Genomic DNA, 19,618 nt, shown 5'->3' on the forward strand with positions numbered 1-19,618 from the left:
AGCTTAAAAGTTCCTTTTTCTGTTAAAAAAAATATAAGAAAATAATATTCTTTAATTATATTTGATATTATTTCATAAGTTAATAATTAATTTGAACTATTTGCATATTTTTCTAATTATTCGTTATTTTTTAATCATTTTTCTACAATTTTTGCTCTTTTTAAACTTAAAAATTAATTTTTCTCCCAAAAAATTCCAAAAAATAAAATATTCTTTAGTTATATTTGATATGATTTCATAAATTAATATTTATTCTGCACAATTTGCATATTTCCCCGATTTTTCAACCTTTAAATCCTCCACGCACAAAACGCCAACACAAAAGTAATAGATTTTTCTTGGATATTGTTATCCCGTCAGCCCGTCTCCAAGTTGAAGTTGAAGTCGAAGAAAAGTCCTGTTTACCAACCGAAAGCAAAGCGCAAAAAAAAAAACGCAGGGCGTCGAAAAAAGTTTTTCCTCGTTATTCGCTTTTTTCCTCCGCGGGGGTCGCCGCGCTCCTTTCTTCGGCCGCGGCGCGTCGAGTTTTATAAATCGAAAGTCGTTTACGAAACGAGATGAACGCGCGTTTCATCCACGAATATCCACGACTTCAGGGGGCGCTCACGACCGTCACCTCATCGCGACAAAGCCCAACATATCCCAAACCTCTCACAAGCAACAAAGATGCATAATCAAGGCGAGAAAACCAAGAAGAGGAAACGTCGCGTGTAGAAGAAGAAGAAGAAGAACGCAGCTCCGCAGCTCGCGTCACGTCGACGGAATGTAAAGATTATTAAAAATTTACACACGCCGAAGAGACGCACACGCTACAAAGCCGCGGCAATAAAAATGATTAAAAACACACTTTACGGGCACAAACACCACCACCAAATCGATTCTGTTGAATATTTATGAAAACTATTTGATGAATTCATTAAATATTAACATTTACATCGGAAAAACGCGTAAGTTTTTATTATTTTTAAGTATTCTAATTAAATATTAATTTTAATTACGTTTAATTACTTTCTTTCAGGCTTCCAAAGCCTGAAAACTCTCAAACTTGTCTAATTAATTAAATAATTAAGAAAAAAGCTAAAAAAATTCCAAATTCACGCTGATTGTATTTTATATGATTATATTTTTAGTTGTGCGTTTGGTGGCTAAAAATAGAACATGGCCGACATGTGTTTTTCGGCGATCGTGCGCGAAAATATTCACTTTCGTGGTGGTGGTGGGGGGGAGGTGCGCGCAAAAACGCGTTAGAAGTTGGGACATTTTGTTTACGTTTCCACTGAATTTCATTCGTATTTACTTCGCAACACACAGAGAACGCGCGCGGACGAAATAAAATTTAATTAACTCACATTACACTGCAGCTGCTTTCACAAAGATTGTCTCGCAACGTAGCAAAATATGGAAAAAACTTACCTGCAAACAGAAAAAAAAAATACATTCGTAAATATAAACATAAATAAATAAATATTTTTAATTAATTTAAAATTATTTACATTGTCGGAGATGTTTTAAAGTTAAACACAGCGCGCGTGTCGTTTTCCTCTTTCTTTCATTCCACAGCGTCTAATTTCAAGCCATCCGTCTCGTCCTCGAATAAATATACAATGTGTTCAAAGGTAATAAAAATAATAAATTTAAAATTAAAAAAAATTTAAAATGGGGAATAAAATGAAATTATATTAAATTTTGAGCAATTAATATAATTATAGACATTGTATTTTTCGTGTATATACAATGTGTTCAAAGAAAAACATAAAATAAATTTAAAAATTAAAAAACGTGAAAAATAATAAAATTAAATTAAATTTTGAACATTTTATATAATTATACACATTGTATTTTTCGTGTATATACAATGTGTTCAAAGAAAAACATAAAATAATTGTGAAAACAAAAATTTTCATTTAAAAAAATACAAAAACACCGAATAAAATAAAATTATATTAAATTTGAACACTTTATATAATTATATACAATGTGTTCAAAGAAATACAAAAACTCATTTAAAATCAATTTAAAAACAAATAAATTCTTTTCTCCACAAATAAAATTATATTAAACCTTGTACACATTGTATTCTTCACTTCGGCTGAACCAGCGTCGCCGAGAAGAATAAGTTAAATCCTTGGCAGTTGTAATATAACCCTCCATGTTTCCACCGCACTCACACCCTCGAGTTTCGAAACTACCTCTATATACGTGTTTGTTTGAGTGTTAAACTCTCTGCGTGCCTCAATCTCTATCTCTTTCTTTCTCATATGTTGCCTATATTACACTACACTATTGCTCAGTCGGTCCCCCCCGCCATTTATAACCGCTTGTTCAGTCCGTGGGGGCGCACACACATAGCAAGTAAATGTATATACTAACATTCCTCACACTCATGCACAAGATATAATGAAATAATACGCTGGCCCGCTACTACTACCCCTTTTCATCTATTTCATCCGTGCGTGTTTCTACCTACATTCACTCGATGCTATTCGTATGGATTTAATGTTATGAGTCATCATAATTTATGAAAATATCACTTTTAGAATGCAGGGTGAGTATAAAACTATAAAATAAAATAATCAATAGAAGTTTTGAGTGATAAAAAATTAAAATAAATTAAAAATTAATTCAAAAAATTAAAAAAACTATATTTTTTTTTTCATTTTTTAATAATTTTCAACTCAAAAATGATAAAAATAAAAATAAATATTTTAATTTTTTTAAATATTTTGTTTTACAAATGTTAAAATATTGTATATTTGATTTATTTGGATTTTTTATTACTCATACTTCCTCTGTGCGGACGCAGCATGTGTTCTATTTAAATTTAAAGCCATCCCGAAACAGTGTACTTATGAATATATCGCTCTGTTTGTATTCGAATGTGGACGCGAGTGTGCGTAAAATTATAAATGTATTAATACCTCCTGCATCTTTACTCGACACTTCTTCACATTTCTCATTTTCACATCTATATACACACACACGCATGGGAGTAAAATGTGGCAGTGTTGGTGCGGTTCGTTGGTCAAAGAGTGTTCATTTCATGTTCATCGTTTGCCGGATAGGAGAAAAGTTAAGTTAAGAGTTAAGTTAAGTTCTTAAGTTGAAAGGCAGGCAATGAGTGAGTGTTGTGTTTGTGTATTGCTTTGTCTGTAACTACTTTTTGAGTTTGTCCTGTGATGGCAGTTTAAGCGCAAAGAAATAAAATCACAAAAGAAATTTAATTTTGTTAAATATTTAAGCAAATAAAAGAAAATTTGATGTTTTTTTGCCATTTTGTGTCAAAATATATTCAAAAAAATTAAAATTTTAGGTTAATATACAGTGTGGTCTGTGTTTTTATATAAAACACAAAAATATAACAAAATATTGAATTTTACGTGGATAGGCAACTGTTTAATCTTTTATTGTGCTGGCTATAAACTCAATTACTCTTGTAAAAATGCCGGTAAATATTTCCCGAAGTCTAAATATGAATTCCGCGTCGCTCAGTTGTATTCACTTGTGTTATGTTTAAAGAATTTTGTTGTAACGTAACGTGCACCCCAACAAATTAGCTGAAAAATCGTGCTTAAGTTATAGAAATTTGCATTGCAATTTGTAGGGATGTTGGGATCATAATTACAACAATATTTCAAATGTTACCATCGATGTCATGTCTTTGAAAAAATATTCTAGCTCATAATTGCTAGAAATGAAAATATTTTTCGCCGTTACACAGAGAAACTATGATGTTATAACGAGAAAATTAATATAAACCATCTAAATTGTATAAATTTCGCTTTTATAACGAGTTTTTCGTTAAATCGAGGCTACGCTGTATTAAATTTTGTAGTCCATTGTTGGACTTCCAGTATACACACCGAACATAGGACTAATAATGTAATTTTTGTACCCAAATTGTACAAAGAAGAGTAATAACGAGGAAATTGATATAAATCCACTCATTTGCATAAATTTCACCGATTAAAAACTTTAAAAATTTTAAAATTTTTAATTAAATATAAATATTTTTTGTATTAATTTACCTCTCCATGATCCATGCGTCCTTCTGGCGTGTTCTCCGGCAGGAAGTAAAGCCGTAGACTCGCGAGCACTTGCTCACTATTCTTGTCCATCCAGAGCAACTGCAGCTCGCCGATGCAGACGAGATCCGAGTCCATCCAGAGCTTCACGAAGAAGAACTCGCTCAGCGTCATGATGCGCTTCTCGCCGTTCTTGACGAACTTGAACGCCTTGTAGAATGTGTACGGCCCGTGCTGACCGCATGGTCCACCCACCAACTGCAACACCAAAAACAAAAACAACCACAATTAACAAAACTATATCAACACTCTCATTATAATTATAATTATAATTAATCAGATATAGATACCTATTTAAAATGTCATGGTTTTTTATATAAATTTAGAATTAAATGAAAAAATTAAATTTTTAGTTTAGTAATGAAACAATGGCGTTCGAAATGTGTTAATGTGCTTAATGAATGCTTAAATGCGTGACGTGAAATTTTGAAATCCAAGTTCGCGCTGGTGAAATATTAGCGGCCATGATTTTGCAAGGTCGCGCCAATTAAATTAATACAACATACGAATACATTCATAGAGATTTACGTAAGAATGTTTTTGTATGGTAAGAAAGATCATAAAAGCGGGAAAGTTAATACTTAATCAGTTAATACTTAATACATAGCAGAAAAAAAACTTAACTGATAACAAAATTGTGTATTTTTGTTCTAATTTGCAAATATTAACATTAAAAAATTAGAAAAAACAAAGAAATTAATTTTTTTGAATATTTATTCATCAAATTTGTATTTTATTCAAAGATTTTAATTTAATTTGTAATATTTTAGTCCAAAAACATTGTTTTTAACTAAACTAACTGCAAAAAAATCAATTATTTCATGATTTTCTACAGTTAATTACAAATATTTGCCAGAAAAAAATCATTTTCTTTGATTATTCTCAACTTTTATAAAAAAAAAATCGAATATTTTATTGTTTTAAAGCAAGGCTGGCCAATGGATTTTCCTGGAGGGCCAATTTTTTTAGAATGCGGCAGCACCGGGCCACAGACTATGGCCATTCATACATAAAATATTATACATATACAAAAGTTCCAACTTTGGTTTGTGCGGCGGGCAAATTCAAATGTCCTGGCGGGCCACCTCGTGGCCCGCGGGCCTGGGATTGGCCAGCCCTGTTTTAAAGGAATAAATAAGAATTAACACTAATTAACCTCAAAAAACGTAATTAAAAAGAAAATATTGGCTTCAATTAGAAAATAAAGCTGATAAAAATAGCTCAACTGATAAACTGACTAAACTGACTTTAAACAACAAATCAAATGTATTTATGAGAAAAAAACATTTTTTCTTCAAATTTTACCAAAAAAAATCAAAAATTTCTTGAAAACTTAATTTTACTACTAAAATATAAATAAAAATAAAACTTCAAAATACAATTTAATATTTAAAACCTAAAATAATGACCATGACGACATAAAACTACAAAAATATTGAAGGTCATGAAGTCAGCGTTAAAATTATTCCTCCATTGAAGATATACCCAAAAAATAATTGCCAAAAGCAACGATTTAAAACAATACATCATTATGGAATTAAATTAAACATGATGAGCTTGTTGACTGTCAACCACAATTCATGACATTGAAATCCATACGTTTGCACTTGAAGTGTTAACTACACTTCAACCATGTTTGCCGATTACTGCGAATCAAAGTTCAACTGAATCTGAATTATTAATTACATTACATGCATCTTATTTATTCTATTAATTCTCTAAACAATTTCTATTCAATTTTCAATTTTATTTCAACTTTAATTTCATTTCAACGATTTGTTCATTGTAAAATAGGAAAATAGTACAAGTGGTCTTAAAATTCCAATTTAATCAAAGTTTTAAATGGTATTGCCCGCTATAAATGGATTTTATAATGACACTATTACTTTGCACAATGGACGCGAACGTGTGACAATTGCCAACCTTCATATTACAACTGCACAAATTCAATATAATAGGTATATTATATAGAATGGTAAAACGAAGAAAATAAATTGTTTTGTTTGAATAAGAAATAAGAAATAAATAAATTTAAGAATAAATAAAAATATAAATTGTATAAATTAGTGTCAATTTTTGTATTTGGTTGTATGGAGTCACATTTAATTATGTTTCATTTATTTTCAATGCCAAAAACATGCGCGTTGCTGGTTTAAAGTTTAATTTCGCGTTGGACTCGTTCTCGTTACATAAGCACCAGCAATATATTCAACGTTCAGCACATAGTATGTACAAATATGTGTAGTAAGTATGGAGATATTGTCGAGACGTGGCAATAGCAAAATAAAATAGGAACTAAATTAATTAATTACTCGAAAAGTATTTGTGTTAAAAGTGTGTTTTGTTAATAGATTTTTAATTTAATTCTGTATAATACAGTAGAGTCCGGTTATAATGACATCGAAGGGAATTGACAAACACGTCATAATAAGCGGACGTCATACAAAGCGTTTTGAGAAATGAAAACCCTTTTTTATGTAAATATGTACATATACATACATATTAAATCAAAATCAAAATTGCACGTAATCAGCACATTATAACACAAGTGTACATACAAGTGTATTTTTTACTGCAAGTAATCTGTAATTTTTGTCTGCTTTTGTTTTTTCATTTAATTAATTTTCTTGTGATTTTCTTGTGCCTCTTCGGTTTCAAAACATTTGAATTGAACGATTGCTTAATGCGGTTCTTGTTTTTTAAAAAGCATTGAGATTGTCGAATGACCCACGTCACATTCGGATTAATGGAAAATATGGATTAAGTCGTGGTCAAGGTGCTGCTGCCCGAATGCTTATATTTATTATTTAAGCATTTGGTCTTTCCGATAGTAAATACATAAAAGTAATTTGACAATCATAAAAGAAATGTAGCAATAAATATAAAAAGTTCGCCACGTGTCGAACGTCGTCGGGTATCAACGAACATTACCGGAGGTGTAAAGAATCATGTTGGTCATTATAACCGGACATAATCTGTTAAAAATGGGTCATAATAAGCGACATGTCACTGTAAGCGAAGTCATTATATCCGACTTTTTTTATACAGAATTTTATATGAAAACCAAACTTGGTAGTGTAGTTACGTCATAATAACCGGTTGGTCAATATAAGCGGAGTCATAATAAACGGATTCTACTGTATTCTGAAAAAAATTTGTTAAAAAAATTATTATTTTAATTACTCTTGATTGGAAATAGTTTTCACCAAAATTCGTTCATAAATAAATTCAGGAATAAATAATGAATCAATTTCTATAAAAAAATTATTATTAAATTATTTTACGAGTAATTCCCAAAAAACTAATAATAAATAAAATATAGATATCATTCTCACGCCACAAGTATACTTCTCGACTTTATTGCATCATAAACCAACATATTCAACGTCGAAAACAAGTACCACATCCATACATACTCACATTACCCACACATTACTACATTTAATATTTATAATTTGTAATCACGTCCCAATTGTTCATTATTATATTACTCATATTGATACTGAACTGATACCAGCATAAATAAACTCAACTAATTTATTTCACCCAATAATAAAATAAAATATATAATAAATCACAATCACAATAAAATCATTAACCAAATAAAACACATAAAATAAATAATAATAAATATGTTTATATATTATGATTTCAAAATTTCCGCCAATATTGCAAAATCCGTGACTATTTTTACCTCCGTATATTTCCGTCGTCACTCGCCGCACATACGCAAACGCGACGAATAAAAACGCTGCTTCGCGTTTATCGAATCAAAAAGCAAACAAAACTCGCCGCAGCGCATACAAACAAACAAACTAATTATTATAAATAAACAAGGCGATGTTTTCGTCTTTCTGCGAGCGCCTACACAATGCACAATGTTGATTTAAATTTCAAAGTTAAGCCGACATGAAATTAAATTCGCTTTAAAATAAAAATAAAAATAAAATTTAGTTTAACCTCGATTTAACGACAGTAATCCATATTACGGAGAAATGCGTGCAGCTGCTCTGTGTAACGTATATATAAGTATTGTCACATCAATCTATTGAAATTATATGACCATAAGCGACAATACTATTAATACTAGTATTAGCACTAGTGGGTTCTGTCACATATACCTATAGAAATCATATGACCACGAGCGACTATACTATTAGTAGTAGTACAAGCATTAGTATTGTCACATATGACTATAGAAGTCATATGATTACGAACGACAATACTAATTATATGCTAAGTGATTTTTTATTAAATTTATCAAACACTCAACAAAATTGACTAAAAATAACGTACTGATGCAATTTTAGTAACAATATAATAATTTATCAATAAAATTTCGCTTTTTTCGTCTATTTTAATAATATTTTCACTAAATTTTTACTAAAAATTATTAATTTATTAATTTCCTCTGTGTAACTACGAAAAATATTTTAATTTCTAGCAATTATGAGCTAGAATATTTTTTCAAAGACATGACATCGATGGTAACATTTGAAATATTGTTGTAATTATGATCCCAACATTCCTACAAATTGCAATGCAAATTTCTATAACTTAAGCACGATTTTTCATCTAATTTGTTGGGGTACACGTTACGTTACAACAAAATCATTTAAACATAACACAAGTGAATACAACTGAGCGACGCGGAATTCATATTTAGACTTCAGGAAATATTTACCGGTATTTTCCCAAGAATAATTAAGTTTATAACCAACACAACAAAAGATTAAACAAATACCAATCCGTGTAAAATCAAAAATTTGATTATTTTTTATGTTAAATACAATTAAATTTATAAAATCTATAAAACTTCAATAAAAACTCGAAAAAAAAACTGCTATTACATATTAGAATATAAAAATAAATGTGTTATTGTATACATTATACATATTTCTATGTCATCCTCATGAATAAATCGTTAAATCACCATCGCCAACATGCTGATGTAAATGTGCACTACGCATGTGCGCGTGTGTGAGTGACTATCCACTCAGCGCGCGGTTGAGTTGAGCTGAGTTGCGGGTCGACTCGACGCGCAGCGCGTTTAATAAAATAATATTTTAATAATAGAATACATTACGCTACACGCACACATCGCCAACCTCGACACAACTGCACAATCATCTAAATATTTTCAGATTACTCATTGACACTTAACAGCTTCTTATTATTATTAATTCTTTTTTTAATAGAATTTCACCGGAAGTTCGCAACACTCTGTATTAAATCCATTTGTCGTGTGTGTGTGTGTATTTAATGATAATTTCAATTATGATAATGACGCTGGTTTAAATTAGATAAGATGCTGGTATGTTTTATGTTTAATTTTTTTTTTAATTTAAATCCGCCATTTTGTTTTTGTTAATTTTATTAATGTGAATTCTAAAAATGTATAATATTGGTGGTTGTAAAATTTGTTTAGTATAATAAACACATTTAAAAATGTAAATTTCACTAAATTCGGTTTAATTTAGTGAAAGAAAAAAAGCGCTGCGCGTTTTGTTCACGAGAAAAAGCGACAAAACGCAGAAGGCATCTTTTACATTTTACATGTTTATATTCATTACGTCGTCCGCCTGTCTATCCGCTTGCGCGACGGGCCACGAAAACGCACGAGTATTAAAAAAAGAGACAAACTAATACAACTCACCATGAGTGCGATAAAGATAACTTCTATATGTGTGCGCTCTGTGTGTGTGTGTGTGTTTCAAGCAAATCACACGCTTTTGTAAACGCAACGCAAACACTCGCAGCGAATAGAAGTGAGAGAAACAAATGCAGAGCGAATATGCAACGCGAAACAAAATCGCATCGCCGATATAAGCTAGAAGAAGATAACATCGCGTCGTCACAACCACGGAAAAACGGTTGAACATGCAGAAATTACGATTAGTCATAATGTGTGAATAGATATACACAGTCGTTATAAATCATCGTCGAGTTGATAATTTTGGATCACTTTGTATAATTTTCGAAAATTACACATTACACATAGAAAAGCTGATATTTTATATGTATATTTATCGGAAACGTCGTCGTCGTCGTCGTGGTCGAAAAGCGAAAGAGAAGCAAAGAGAGGCAAAGAAGCAGGACGGATATACAAATAGAGTGAGTGCAATATATACACACAGCTGTGCGTGCAACAGAGAAGCACAGCGTCGACTATCGACACAAACGCGAAGGTTTATTATAAAAGGCTGTTTATTTCGATTTCGATATTTTCGCTTTTTTTACTTACTAATTCACACAGACGCACACAACCACACTGTATTTCTTTTCGTTTCGATTAGATTGTGTTGTTTTGATTATCCAGCCGTGTTATTTGTTGAAATTCAATGCAAATAACGCAAAATAAATTTAATATAATTTACCTGCACATAGTGATTATCCATGACGAACTGATGGCAACACAGTAATCCTAAAATTCGGCACTTAACCCAGGGAAAAACAACTCACACGCACGCGTTTTAATTGAACCGAAATGTATCCATTGTATGTGTTTGATTCGCACGACGGCGGCCGATGCGTCTCGACGCTGGCATGATTTGTTTTAAAATGCGCAAAATTTTTCAAATATTTTTTATTTTCGTCACACACACGCACACGAATTGAACATACACACACAGACACGCACGTTGTAGTCCGACAGCGACGGAACGCGCAATGACGCTGCTTATTAATATACGTATTGTATATATATGTGTGTATATTTTATTTTATTAATAAAACACTGCACTAGTACAACATCGGACGCACGCTCCCGAACACACCATCGCCGCGCTCGTCTACTTTGTATTTACTCTAATTATATGACGTCACGATCGGTGCGAGCAGCGCGACTGCTGCGTTCGCTCGGCACGGCGGCTTCGGGTATGATCGGTGAGGCGAGTGGGGGTGCACGATGAAAACGAACGCAGGTCGCAAGCGGCGGAATGAAAACGAAACTGCGCGCGAAGCGGAATGAGATTGGGATTCATTGCGATGGGCACGATTTGTTTGGGTAATTCTTTAATGCACGTTAATAGATTTATTTGTTAATCCCTTAATTGCGCGCTAATTAGATAAGTTGAAAAAATACTATGGTTTATTTTTTTTGTGATGTAGGCAACTTTATTTACGCAATTTGTTTTCACTTTTGTTTGACACTGATTTAATTAAAACAGATTGAGTTTAAAAATACAATTTATGTTAAAAAGTAGTTGAATTTACCATTATTTGATGATATAAGTAACTTTAAATGTAACAAATGTATTATTTAAACATTATTCAATGAATTGATATTATATTTTTAAATATATTTCCGATCAGCTGTTAGACGCGTTGTGTTAGTTCAGTACATCACCACCGTGAATATTACGTTTACTATGTTTTAACATAGGCAACCAACTTTACACAATATAATAAGACGAATTTAGGTTTTCATCTTTAAAGGTTTTGTCGATCCAATATCTGAATTTAGCAACGTTTGCATACACTCCAGGAATATCTTCCAAGCCACAGTCGATTCCCCAAGATACAATTCCTGTTAATACATACCTGCCATTATTATTAGGATCAGGACAGACTAAAGGACCACCACCATCGCCCTGTAAAACATAAAATTCATTAAAAATGTCAATAAAAATAAGAATAATACACTTACAATGCAACAATCGACATTTTCATCTCCTCCAGCACAAATAAAAGTATCATGTAACATGAAATAATAACCAAGCTGTGTGGTTCTATAAGCCTGTTGACAATCAACAGATGAAAGCGTTGGGAGCTTCAGTTTTTTCAAAATTTTGGTATTTTGTTTGTCGGTCAATTGCTTCTTTCCCCAACCATTTACAAAACATTCAGATGACAGTATAAAATTGTCCTGCGTTGGTAGACATATAGTAGCTACGTTCTTATAAAATTTAAACTCCGTTTTAAGAATTAACAGTGCCACGTCATAATTTAAATTTATTTTGTTATATTGAGGTTTTACACTACTTGATGCACTGTGAGTAAACAAATACTAATAGGAAGTTTAAAAACCCCGTCTCACAAATAACTTTAATGTCGCGATGCGCATTTCGAAGGCTAAGCCTTCCTCTTCAGGCGAAGGAATTATAAAACTGAACTAAAATTGCGTCTAATCCCTAATTTACCTAAAAATTCTTAATCCCCTGTTTAATCCTTTACCCCCACTCCCTAAAAATGTTTTTCTAATAAAACCTATAAATTCATAATACCCTAATTAATCTTTTACCCCCACTCCCTAGCAAAAATATTGCAGTAAAATCTATTTCCAAGTATTCGACAACTAGGTATTTTTGAAAAATATTAAACAATTAACTCAAATAAACTTGAAGAAATTGGCCCGTTTTCTTGATTAAGAAGATGTTTGTTCTTATGTTTTAAAATTTCTATGCTTTCATAGGCATCTAATTGTCTTTGATTGGTAATAGATTTTACCAAGAATAAATTTTCTTGTCGGATGGGATGTTCTGACTCTTTAATATGTTGGGCTACTGCGGACTTTTCGAATCTATTGTATTTAAAATGCGCGATGTGTTCTTTAAAACGAGTTAAAATTGACCTTTTCGTTTGACCAATATATTGTGAGTCACAACATCCGCATTTAATTTTGTAAATACCCGACTTTAAAACGTTTCCTCTTTATCTTTCGGATTACCTAGTAATTCTTTAATGTTACTGGTGTTTTTATACGCGATTTTTAAATTTTCTTTTTTCAAAATTTTATTTAAACCTTTAGTTAAAATAATGTCAAAAGGAAGCGAAATGTATTTTGTATCTAATTGATCGGTGAACGTGTTTAAAGTCGAGTTATCACGTTGCAGTTTTTAAATTTAAATTTATTTATAATTCGAATATGCAACGCGAAACAAAATCGCATCGCCGATATAAGCTAGAAGAAGATAACATCGCGTCGTCACAACCACGGAAAAACGGTTGAACATGCAGAAATTACGATTAGTCATAATGTGTGAATAGATATACACAGTCGTTATAAATCATCGTCGAGTTGATAATTTTGGATCACTTTGTATAATTTTCGAAAATTACACATTACACATAGAAAAGCTGATATTTTATATGTATATTTATCGGAAACGTCGTCGTCGTCGTCGTGGTCGAAAAGCGAAAGAGAAGCAAAGAGAGGCAAAGAAGCAGGACGGATATACAAATAGAGTGAGTGCAATATATACACACAGCTGTAAGTGCAACAGAGAGGCACAGCGTCGACTGTCGACACAAACGCGAAGGTTTATTATAAAAGGCTGTTTATTTCGATTTCGATATTTTCGCTTTTTTTACTTACTAATTCACACAGACGCACACAACCACACTGTATTTCTTTTCGTTTAGATTAGATTGTGTTGTTTTGATTATGCGCCCGTGTTATTTGTTGAAATTCAATGAAAATAACGCAAAATAAATTTAATATAATTTACCTGCACATAGTGATTATCCATGACGAACTGATGGCAACACAGTAATCCTAAAATTCGGCACTTAACCCAGGGAAAAACAACTCACACGCACGCGTTTTAATTGAACCGAAATGTATCCATTGTATGTGTTTGATTCGCACGACGGCGGCCGATGCGTCTCGACGCTGGCATGATTTGTTTAAAATGCGCAAAATTTTTCAAATATTTTTTATTTTCGTCACACTCACGCACACGAATTGAACGCACACACACGCACGCACGTTGTAGTCCGACAGCGACGGAACGCGCAATGACGCTGCTTATTAATATACGTATTGTATATATGTGTGTATATTTTATTTTATTAATAAAACACTGCACTAGTACAACATCGGACGCACGCTCCCGAACACACCATCGCCGCGCTCGTCTACTTTGTATTTACTCTAATTATATGACGTCACGATCGGTGCGAGCAGCGCGACTGCTGCGTTCGCTCGGCACGGCGGCTTCGGGTATGATCGGTGAGGCGAGTGGGGGTGCACGATGAAAACGAACGCAGGTCGCAAGCGGCGGAATGAAAACGAAACTGCGCGCGAAGCGGAATGAGATTGGGATTCATTGCGATGGGCACGATTTGTTTGGGTAATTCTTTAATGCACGTTAATAGATTTATTTGTTAATCCCTTAATTGCGCGCTAATTAGATAAGTTGAAAAAATACTAGGGTTTATTTTTTTTGTGAATGTAGGCAACTTTATTTACGCAATATGTTTTCACTTTTGTTTGACAGTGATTTAATTAAAACAGATTGAGGTGAAAAATACAATTTATGTTAAAAAGTAGTTGAATTTACCATTATTTGATGATATAAGTAACTTTAAATGTAACAAATGTATTATTTAAACATTATTCAATGAATTGAAATTATATTTTTTAAAATATTTGCGATCAGCTGTTAGACGCGTTGTGTTAGTTCAGTACATCACCACCGTGAATATTACGCTTACTATGTTTTAACATAGGCAACCAACATTACACAATATAATAAGACGAATTTAGGTTTTCATCTTTAAAGGTTTTGTCGATCCAATATCTGAATTTAGCAACGTTTGCATACACTCCAGGAATATCTTCCAAGCCACAGTCGATTCCCCAAGATACAATTCCTGTTAATACATACCTGCCATTATTATTAGGATCAGGACAGACTAAAGGACCACCACCATCGCCCTACAAAACATAAAATGCACTAAAAATGTCCATAAAAACAAATAATTTAAACTTACAATGCAACAATCAACATTTTCATCTCCTCCAGCACAAATAAAAGTATCGTGTAACATGAAATAATAACCAAGCTGTGTGGTTCTATAAGCCTGTTGACAATCAACAGATGAAACCGTTGGGAGCTTCAGTTTTTTCAAAATTTTCGTATTTTGTTTGTCGGTCAATTGCTTCTTTCCCCAACCATTTACAAAACATGCAGATGACAGTATAAAATTGTCCTGCGTTGGTAGACATATAGTAGCAACGTTTTTATAAAATTTAAACTCAGTTTTAAGAATTACCAGTGCCACGTCATAATTTAAATTGACTTTGTTATATTGAGGATGAATAATAATTTTGGAAACTTCACTCTCTTGAAATGGTATACTTTCTAGTATAGAATATAATTCCCATTCACCAGCGCGTACTTTTATATTTTCAGCTTTATATCTGTTGGAAATATTAAAATATTTGTAATATTTGTGAGGATTAGAAGTAAGGTTATGTAATACTTACTCTTTGAAGCAGTGTGCCGCTGATATTGCTACATTTGGCGCTATCAATGACGCTCCACAGAGTATTTCTGCTTTAGGAGTGGCATTAAGTGGCAAAATGCCCAACATCCATGGAAATTCACCAAACTGCGCCATGGTCTCCCTAAGGTGTTTATCTTTTGATGTAACTTGAATACCAACCCCGTCTCTCTTGTGTATGCCACAATAATTAAGTTTCGTTGCTTTATGTTTTTCCGGAGGTGGTATTTGATTATCAGGATCAAAATTTGGTGGAACTTTGCAATATTTATGCAAATGATCCGAACATTTGTCATCACCTAATCTGAATTGAGTGTAAGTCTAATATATTATTTCAGATGTGTGGTTTTTTTATACCTTGGTATTATAGTTATGATTTTGCCTTCGGCCACTCCCTGGGTAAGAATTTCGTTTGTCTCAGGATCGCATTGATGATAAGGCACGCACACATGTTTGCCAAATACTTCTGCGATATTTCTATCCACTATTTCGTTTGGTGAATTCAATATTGCAGAATGAAGGCTTATTATTACAGAGAGCAAAAGCGTTGATACTTGTAGAAGCGACATGGTGAAGTTTGATCTTGTTTAATGAGGGTATGAAGTATTTATAATAAGTGATAAGAGAAACGGACACAAATCTATAAAAAATATTTATCATTTATCTTCTGGCCTTTCATGAGCCTTTTAAGAATTTTTATTTGGGTTTTCCCAGAATAACATAGGCAACCCAGTGTACACTCACAGCAACACAAGTAATAAAATATCAACATTCAAAAGCAGAGTGTAATACATAGAACATCAATGAGTGAATTCACAAAAAATCAGAAGATATTCAAGAGAATAATTAGAATATATAAAATATATTTATTAATATAATTTGTGATTTTCTTGGATTTTACAGTTTTGTTTGCGAGTTTTACATGTTTCGCCCTGTGGGCATCATCAGAGGATAAAAGAATAATAGAAAATAATAGAATAATTAGAGATAAGTCACCAAAGAATTGAAAACTACATAAAAACCAAAGAAAAGAAAGAGTGACAAGCTATAAACAAGCAATATCAATGCAAGAACAGAACAAAGGCCAATAATTGCAGATAAAAGCAAAAGAAGACACAAGAATTGATTATAATTAAAAAATCGTATTTATTGAAAGTTAGCTCATCATATTTATTTATTATTAAAAACATGTAATGATTCAGTCGAGTGTGAATAGTGCGCGAGCGCATACAAAATATGTCAGAATGTCATGTTGGTCTTAACTAGCAACTACAATCACAGCCTACACAAAATTACACAGTATAGGGTTTCGTATCCAAAAATTGTTTGCCCATTTCACCATCAACCCAATCTCGGAATTTGGCAACATCTGCATAAACCCCTGGTACGCCATTTTCTCCGCATCCAATACCCCATGATACAATACCGGTAAGTTGATAACGTTTGGGGTTGTTTGGATCCGGACACACTAATGGACCACCACCATCACCCTGTAAATTAAATTTTATTATCATATTAAATTACTAATTATTAACTTAAGTAATGTTACTTACAGTACAAGCATCTTGTCCTTGTTTGCCTCCAGCGCAAACAAAAGAATCATGTAAGTTAAACAGCGCCCCCAAGCGGGTTGTACGCAAGGCTCTTTGACATTCATTAAATGGCACCATTGGGACGCGAATCTTCTTCAGAATCACCGATGGGGCACTCTGGGAACCGAACATGGACTTGCCCCAACCAGTAACGAAACATTCCTGGGCATTATTGACCAATCCCGGAGGTGGTAAGCAAATAGTACCTATATTATCAGCTTTTTTCAAAGGTCTACTCAAGATCAACAACGCGACGTTATTAAAAACAGTCTTGGGGTTAAATTCAGGATGAATAATAATATCAGAGATATCGCGTTCTTGATATGGTACCCTTTCTCTGGTGGTTTGTGTGTCCCATTCTCCTGCACGGATGAAAATATCTGTGGTCTTAACCCTAATTTAAAAAATAATAATTTTAGGTTATGTTTTGTTTTAAATGTGAAAATAATTTACTTATTAACGCAGTGTCCTCCTGTAATGACGACATTTGGTGTGATCAACGCCGCACCACAAATAGCCTGGACTAAACCATTGGGTTGCCTCAAGAGGATCTCAATCATCCATGGGAACTCCGCGTATTCCGCCTCATTGTCCTTGTTACCAATAATTTTGAAATCAATACCGTTATTATTTCTTATTCCACAGAAATTGCCTCTGCCAGGTGTCACCGGAGGAATAGTAGAAGAAACAACAGGTTCCTTTGGATCCACAACCGGTTTCTGTGTGGTAATCTCTGGAGGGATGCCATCTTTCGGTATACCACAACAAACATCCAAGAAATGGTCACAGGCACTCTGTCCAAGCCTAAATTAAACAAAAATTTATTAATTTTTAGTTAAATATTAAAAATATCAACGTACCTGATGTCAATAATACCAAAACCATCAGTTGACCCAGTCTGGATGATGGTCCTAGTGGTACCATCACAATTATAATACGGTACGCATGCGTGTACACCAGCATCAGCTCCTTCACCACATCTTTCAACAGCTCCGAAACTCTCTGCGGGTTTCGGCGTGACCACCTCACCAAAATCACTCAAAAAAGAAGTGCTTGGAGTGGTGAAGATGTCACGTATGGCGGCTTCCAATTCAGCGTCGGAGCGTTGCTGACCTCTGGCGCCGAATGGCACTAATGCCACCAGCACGACCCACACAGTCAGGTACGACGTCTTCATGCTGCAACAACTTATTTACGAATGATCGAATTTGTTGTGGGCAAGCAGCAAGTCGGCGACGTTGGAAGTTGGGTCGTTGTTTACAACCGGCTATTGGCGCTGGTGGCGTTGACGCGCGCTGAATTTGAATTGGCGATTTTAATTATGATAGCTGTCGGTCGCCGCGGTCGACTGCTCACTGTTAATTTTTATCCAAACTTATCTACAGAGGCAAAGCTTCATTCGCGTGATTTGGTATTCCCCACTAAAACACGCAATAATTGAATCTTTTAAATTATTAGAAAGCCAATTACATATAACCTTCAAATTTATTAGTTTACACGCGATATACGCCTGAATATATGCAACCAAACATGCATATTAATATAATATACGTATAAATTTATTATTTTCGTATTTAAATCCACTTCTGTGTATAATTAAACATTAAGACCGGTTTGAGCAGTTGCTAAATACCCAGCTGAACCAATTAATAACCACAATAACAAAATCATGTTTATCCTGAATATTAGGAATATTCCAGACGAAATAATAGCCTCAAGGTGTTGTAATCTATAGTAATTAATATATCATTCCAGGAATTAGTCTTAATTATAAACAAATTACGATTAAAAGGCAGATAAATAATTTTTCAACGCGTATTGGTAATTATCGACAATAAATTATTCAAAAATTGTGTTTAAATGCGGTTAAACGCGTTACATAAATAAGAAATCTTATTCTACGCCAATTATCGCTTATATCACGACGTAAGTAGCAGATCGTTGTGGACTGGACGTCCTTGCACACGGAATTGTTGCTGTTTTGTGTGTATTCGGCGGATTAACAACGACAACGACTGAAAACAAACTCGTTTTCCTTCTCGCATCGTTTAACAATGTTACATGTACCGTGCAGCGTGAGAATCAAAACTGTTCATCATTAAATTAATTTTAACTTTATTGTTATCAAGTTTTAATTGAACTTTTGATGTTTTTTTGAGAGTTAATCGGACGTGAACTGATCACTAATCAATTTACCTTGAGTTAGTTTTTGTATTTTATTTGTTTAGACGTGGTGACATTGTTTATATAACAAAATATAAACAAAAATATATTTTTAGATTGTTTAGATTAATTGGTGAAATAAGTTAAAATTTTTAAATTTCAAATGAATATTAAGTGTTTTTACCTTGATTTTGGGTTTTTCCTTGTCTGGTCGTGTTGTAAAGCTGGAGATTCCAAGTCGGCGTTATGTGACGAACGCAGGTCAATGTTGTATGTATGTATTTGGTTATTGATGGATCTTGAAATGCTATTCTGGGAATTCTTGCGAAAGTTAAAAGTGTGTTAGCTTGTCAAGATGCCAAGACCGACTGAATACCATATCATAAACAGACTACAATGTCACCAGAGAATAAAATATGCGTTTGCAAAGTTTACGGTCAATAAAAATAAATACAAATTGGTTTTATGAAGAAAAAAAGATAAATTCAGGTAAAAAATATTTTTTTGTGTAAAAAAATGAGAAATATCCATAAAAATAAAATTTTCTATGAT

General features: G+C 33.0%; 2 protein-coding genes across 2 annotated transcripts in view; both read right to left on the reverse strand.

The window, feature by feature from the left end:
* The window catches only part of LOC135800179 (AT-rich interactive domain-containing protein 5B-like), a 56,789-nt gene extending 45,894 nt beyond the window's left edge, over positions 1-10,895 (reverse strand). Inside the window, exons 1-2 of the mRNA XM_065313332.1 lie at positions 10,460-10,895; positions 4,026-4,280 (exon numbers count right to left, since the gene is read on the reverse strand). Of these exons, the coding sequence (XP_065169404.1) occupies positions 4,026-4,280; positions 10,460-10,480 (276 nt within the window). The 5' untranslated portion in view covers positions 10,481-10,895. The remainder of the gene's footprint in view (positions 1-4,025; positions 4,281-10,459) is intronic.
* Positions 10,896-11,461: 566 nt separating this feature from the next.
* On the reverse strand, positions 11,462-19,433 carry LOC135800832 (uncharacterized). The gene is made up of 11 exons (XM_065314162.1): positions 19,251-19,433; positions 17,764-18,324; positions 17,357-17,707; positions 16,865-17,297; positions 16,608-16,801; positions 15,669-15,899; positions 15,295-15,615; positions 14,799-15,228; positions 14,546-14,742; positions 11,731-12,073; positions 11,462-11,674 (listed from the first exon to the last, which is right to left on the reverse strand). Exons 2-11 carry the CDS (start codon positions 18,078-18,080, stop codon positions 11,477-11,479), a joined length of 3,015 nt encoding a protein of 1,004 aa, XP_065170234.1. The 5' UTR covers positions 18,081-18,324; positions 19,251-19,433; the 3' UTR covers positions 11,462-11,476.
* Positions 19,434-19,618: the final 185 nt, after the last annotated feature.

Source organism: Atheta coriaria, unplaced genomic scaffold (genome assembly GCF_025399875.1).
Source record: "Atheta coriaria isolate IRGN ID8LTWV9N9 unplaced genomic scaffold, Caltech_Dcor_3.1 hic_scaffold_10_pilon, whole genome shotgun sequence".
NCBI lineage: Eukaryota > Metazoa > Arthropoda > Insecta > Coleoptera > Staphylinidae > Dalotia > Dalotia coriaria.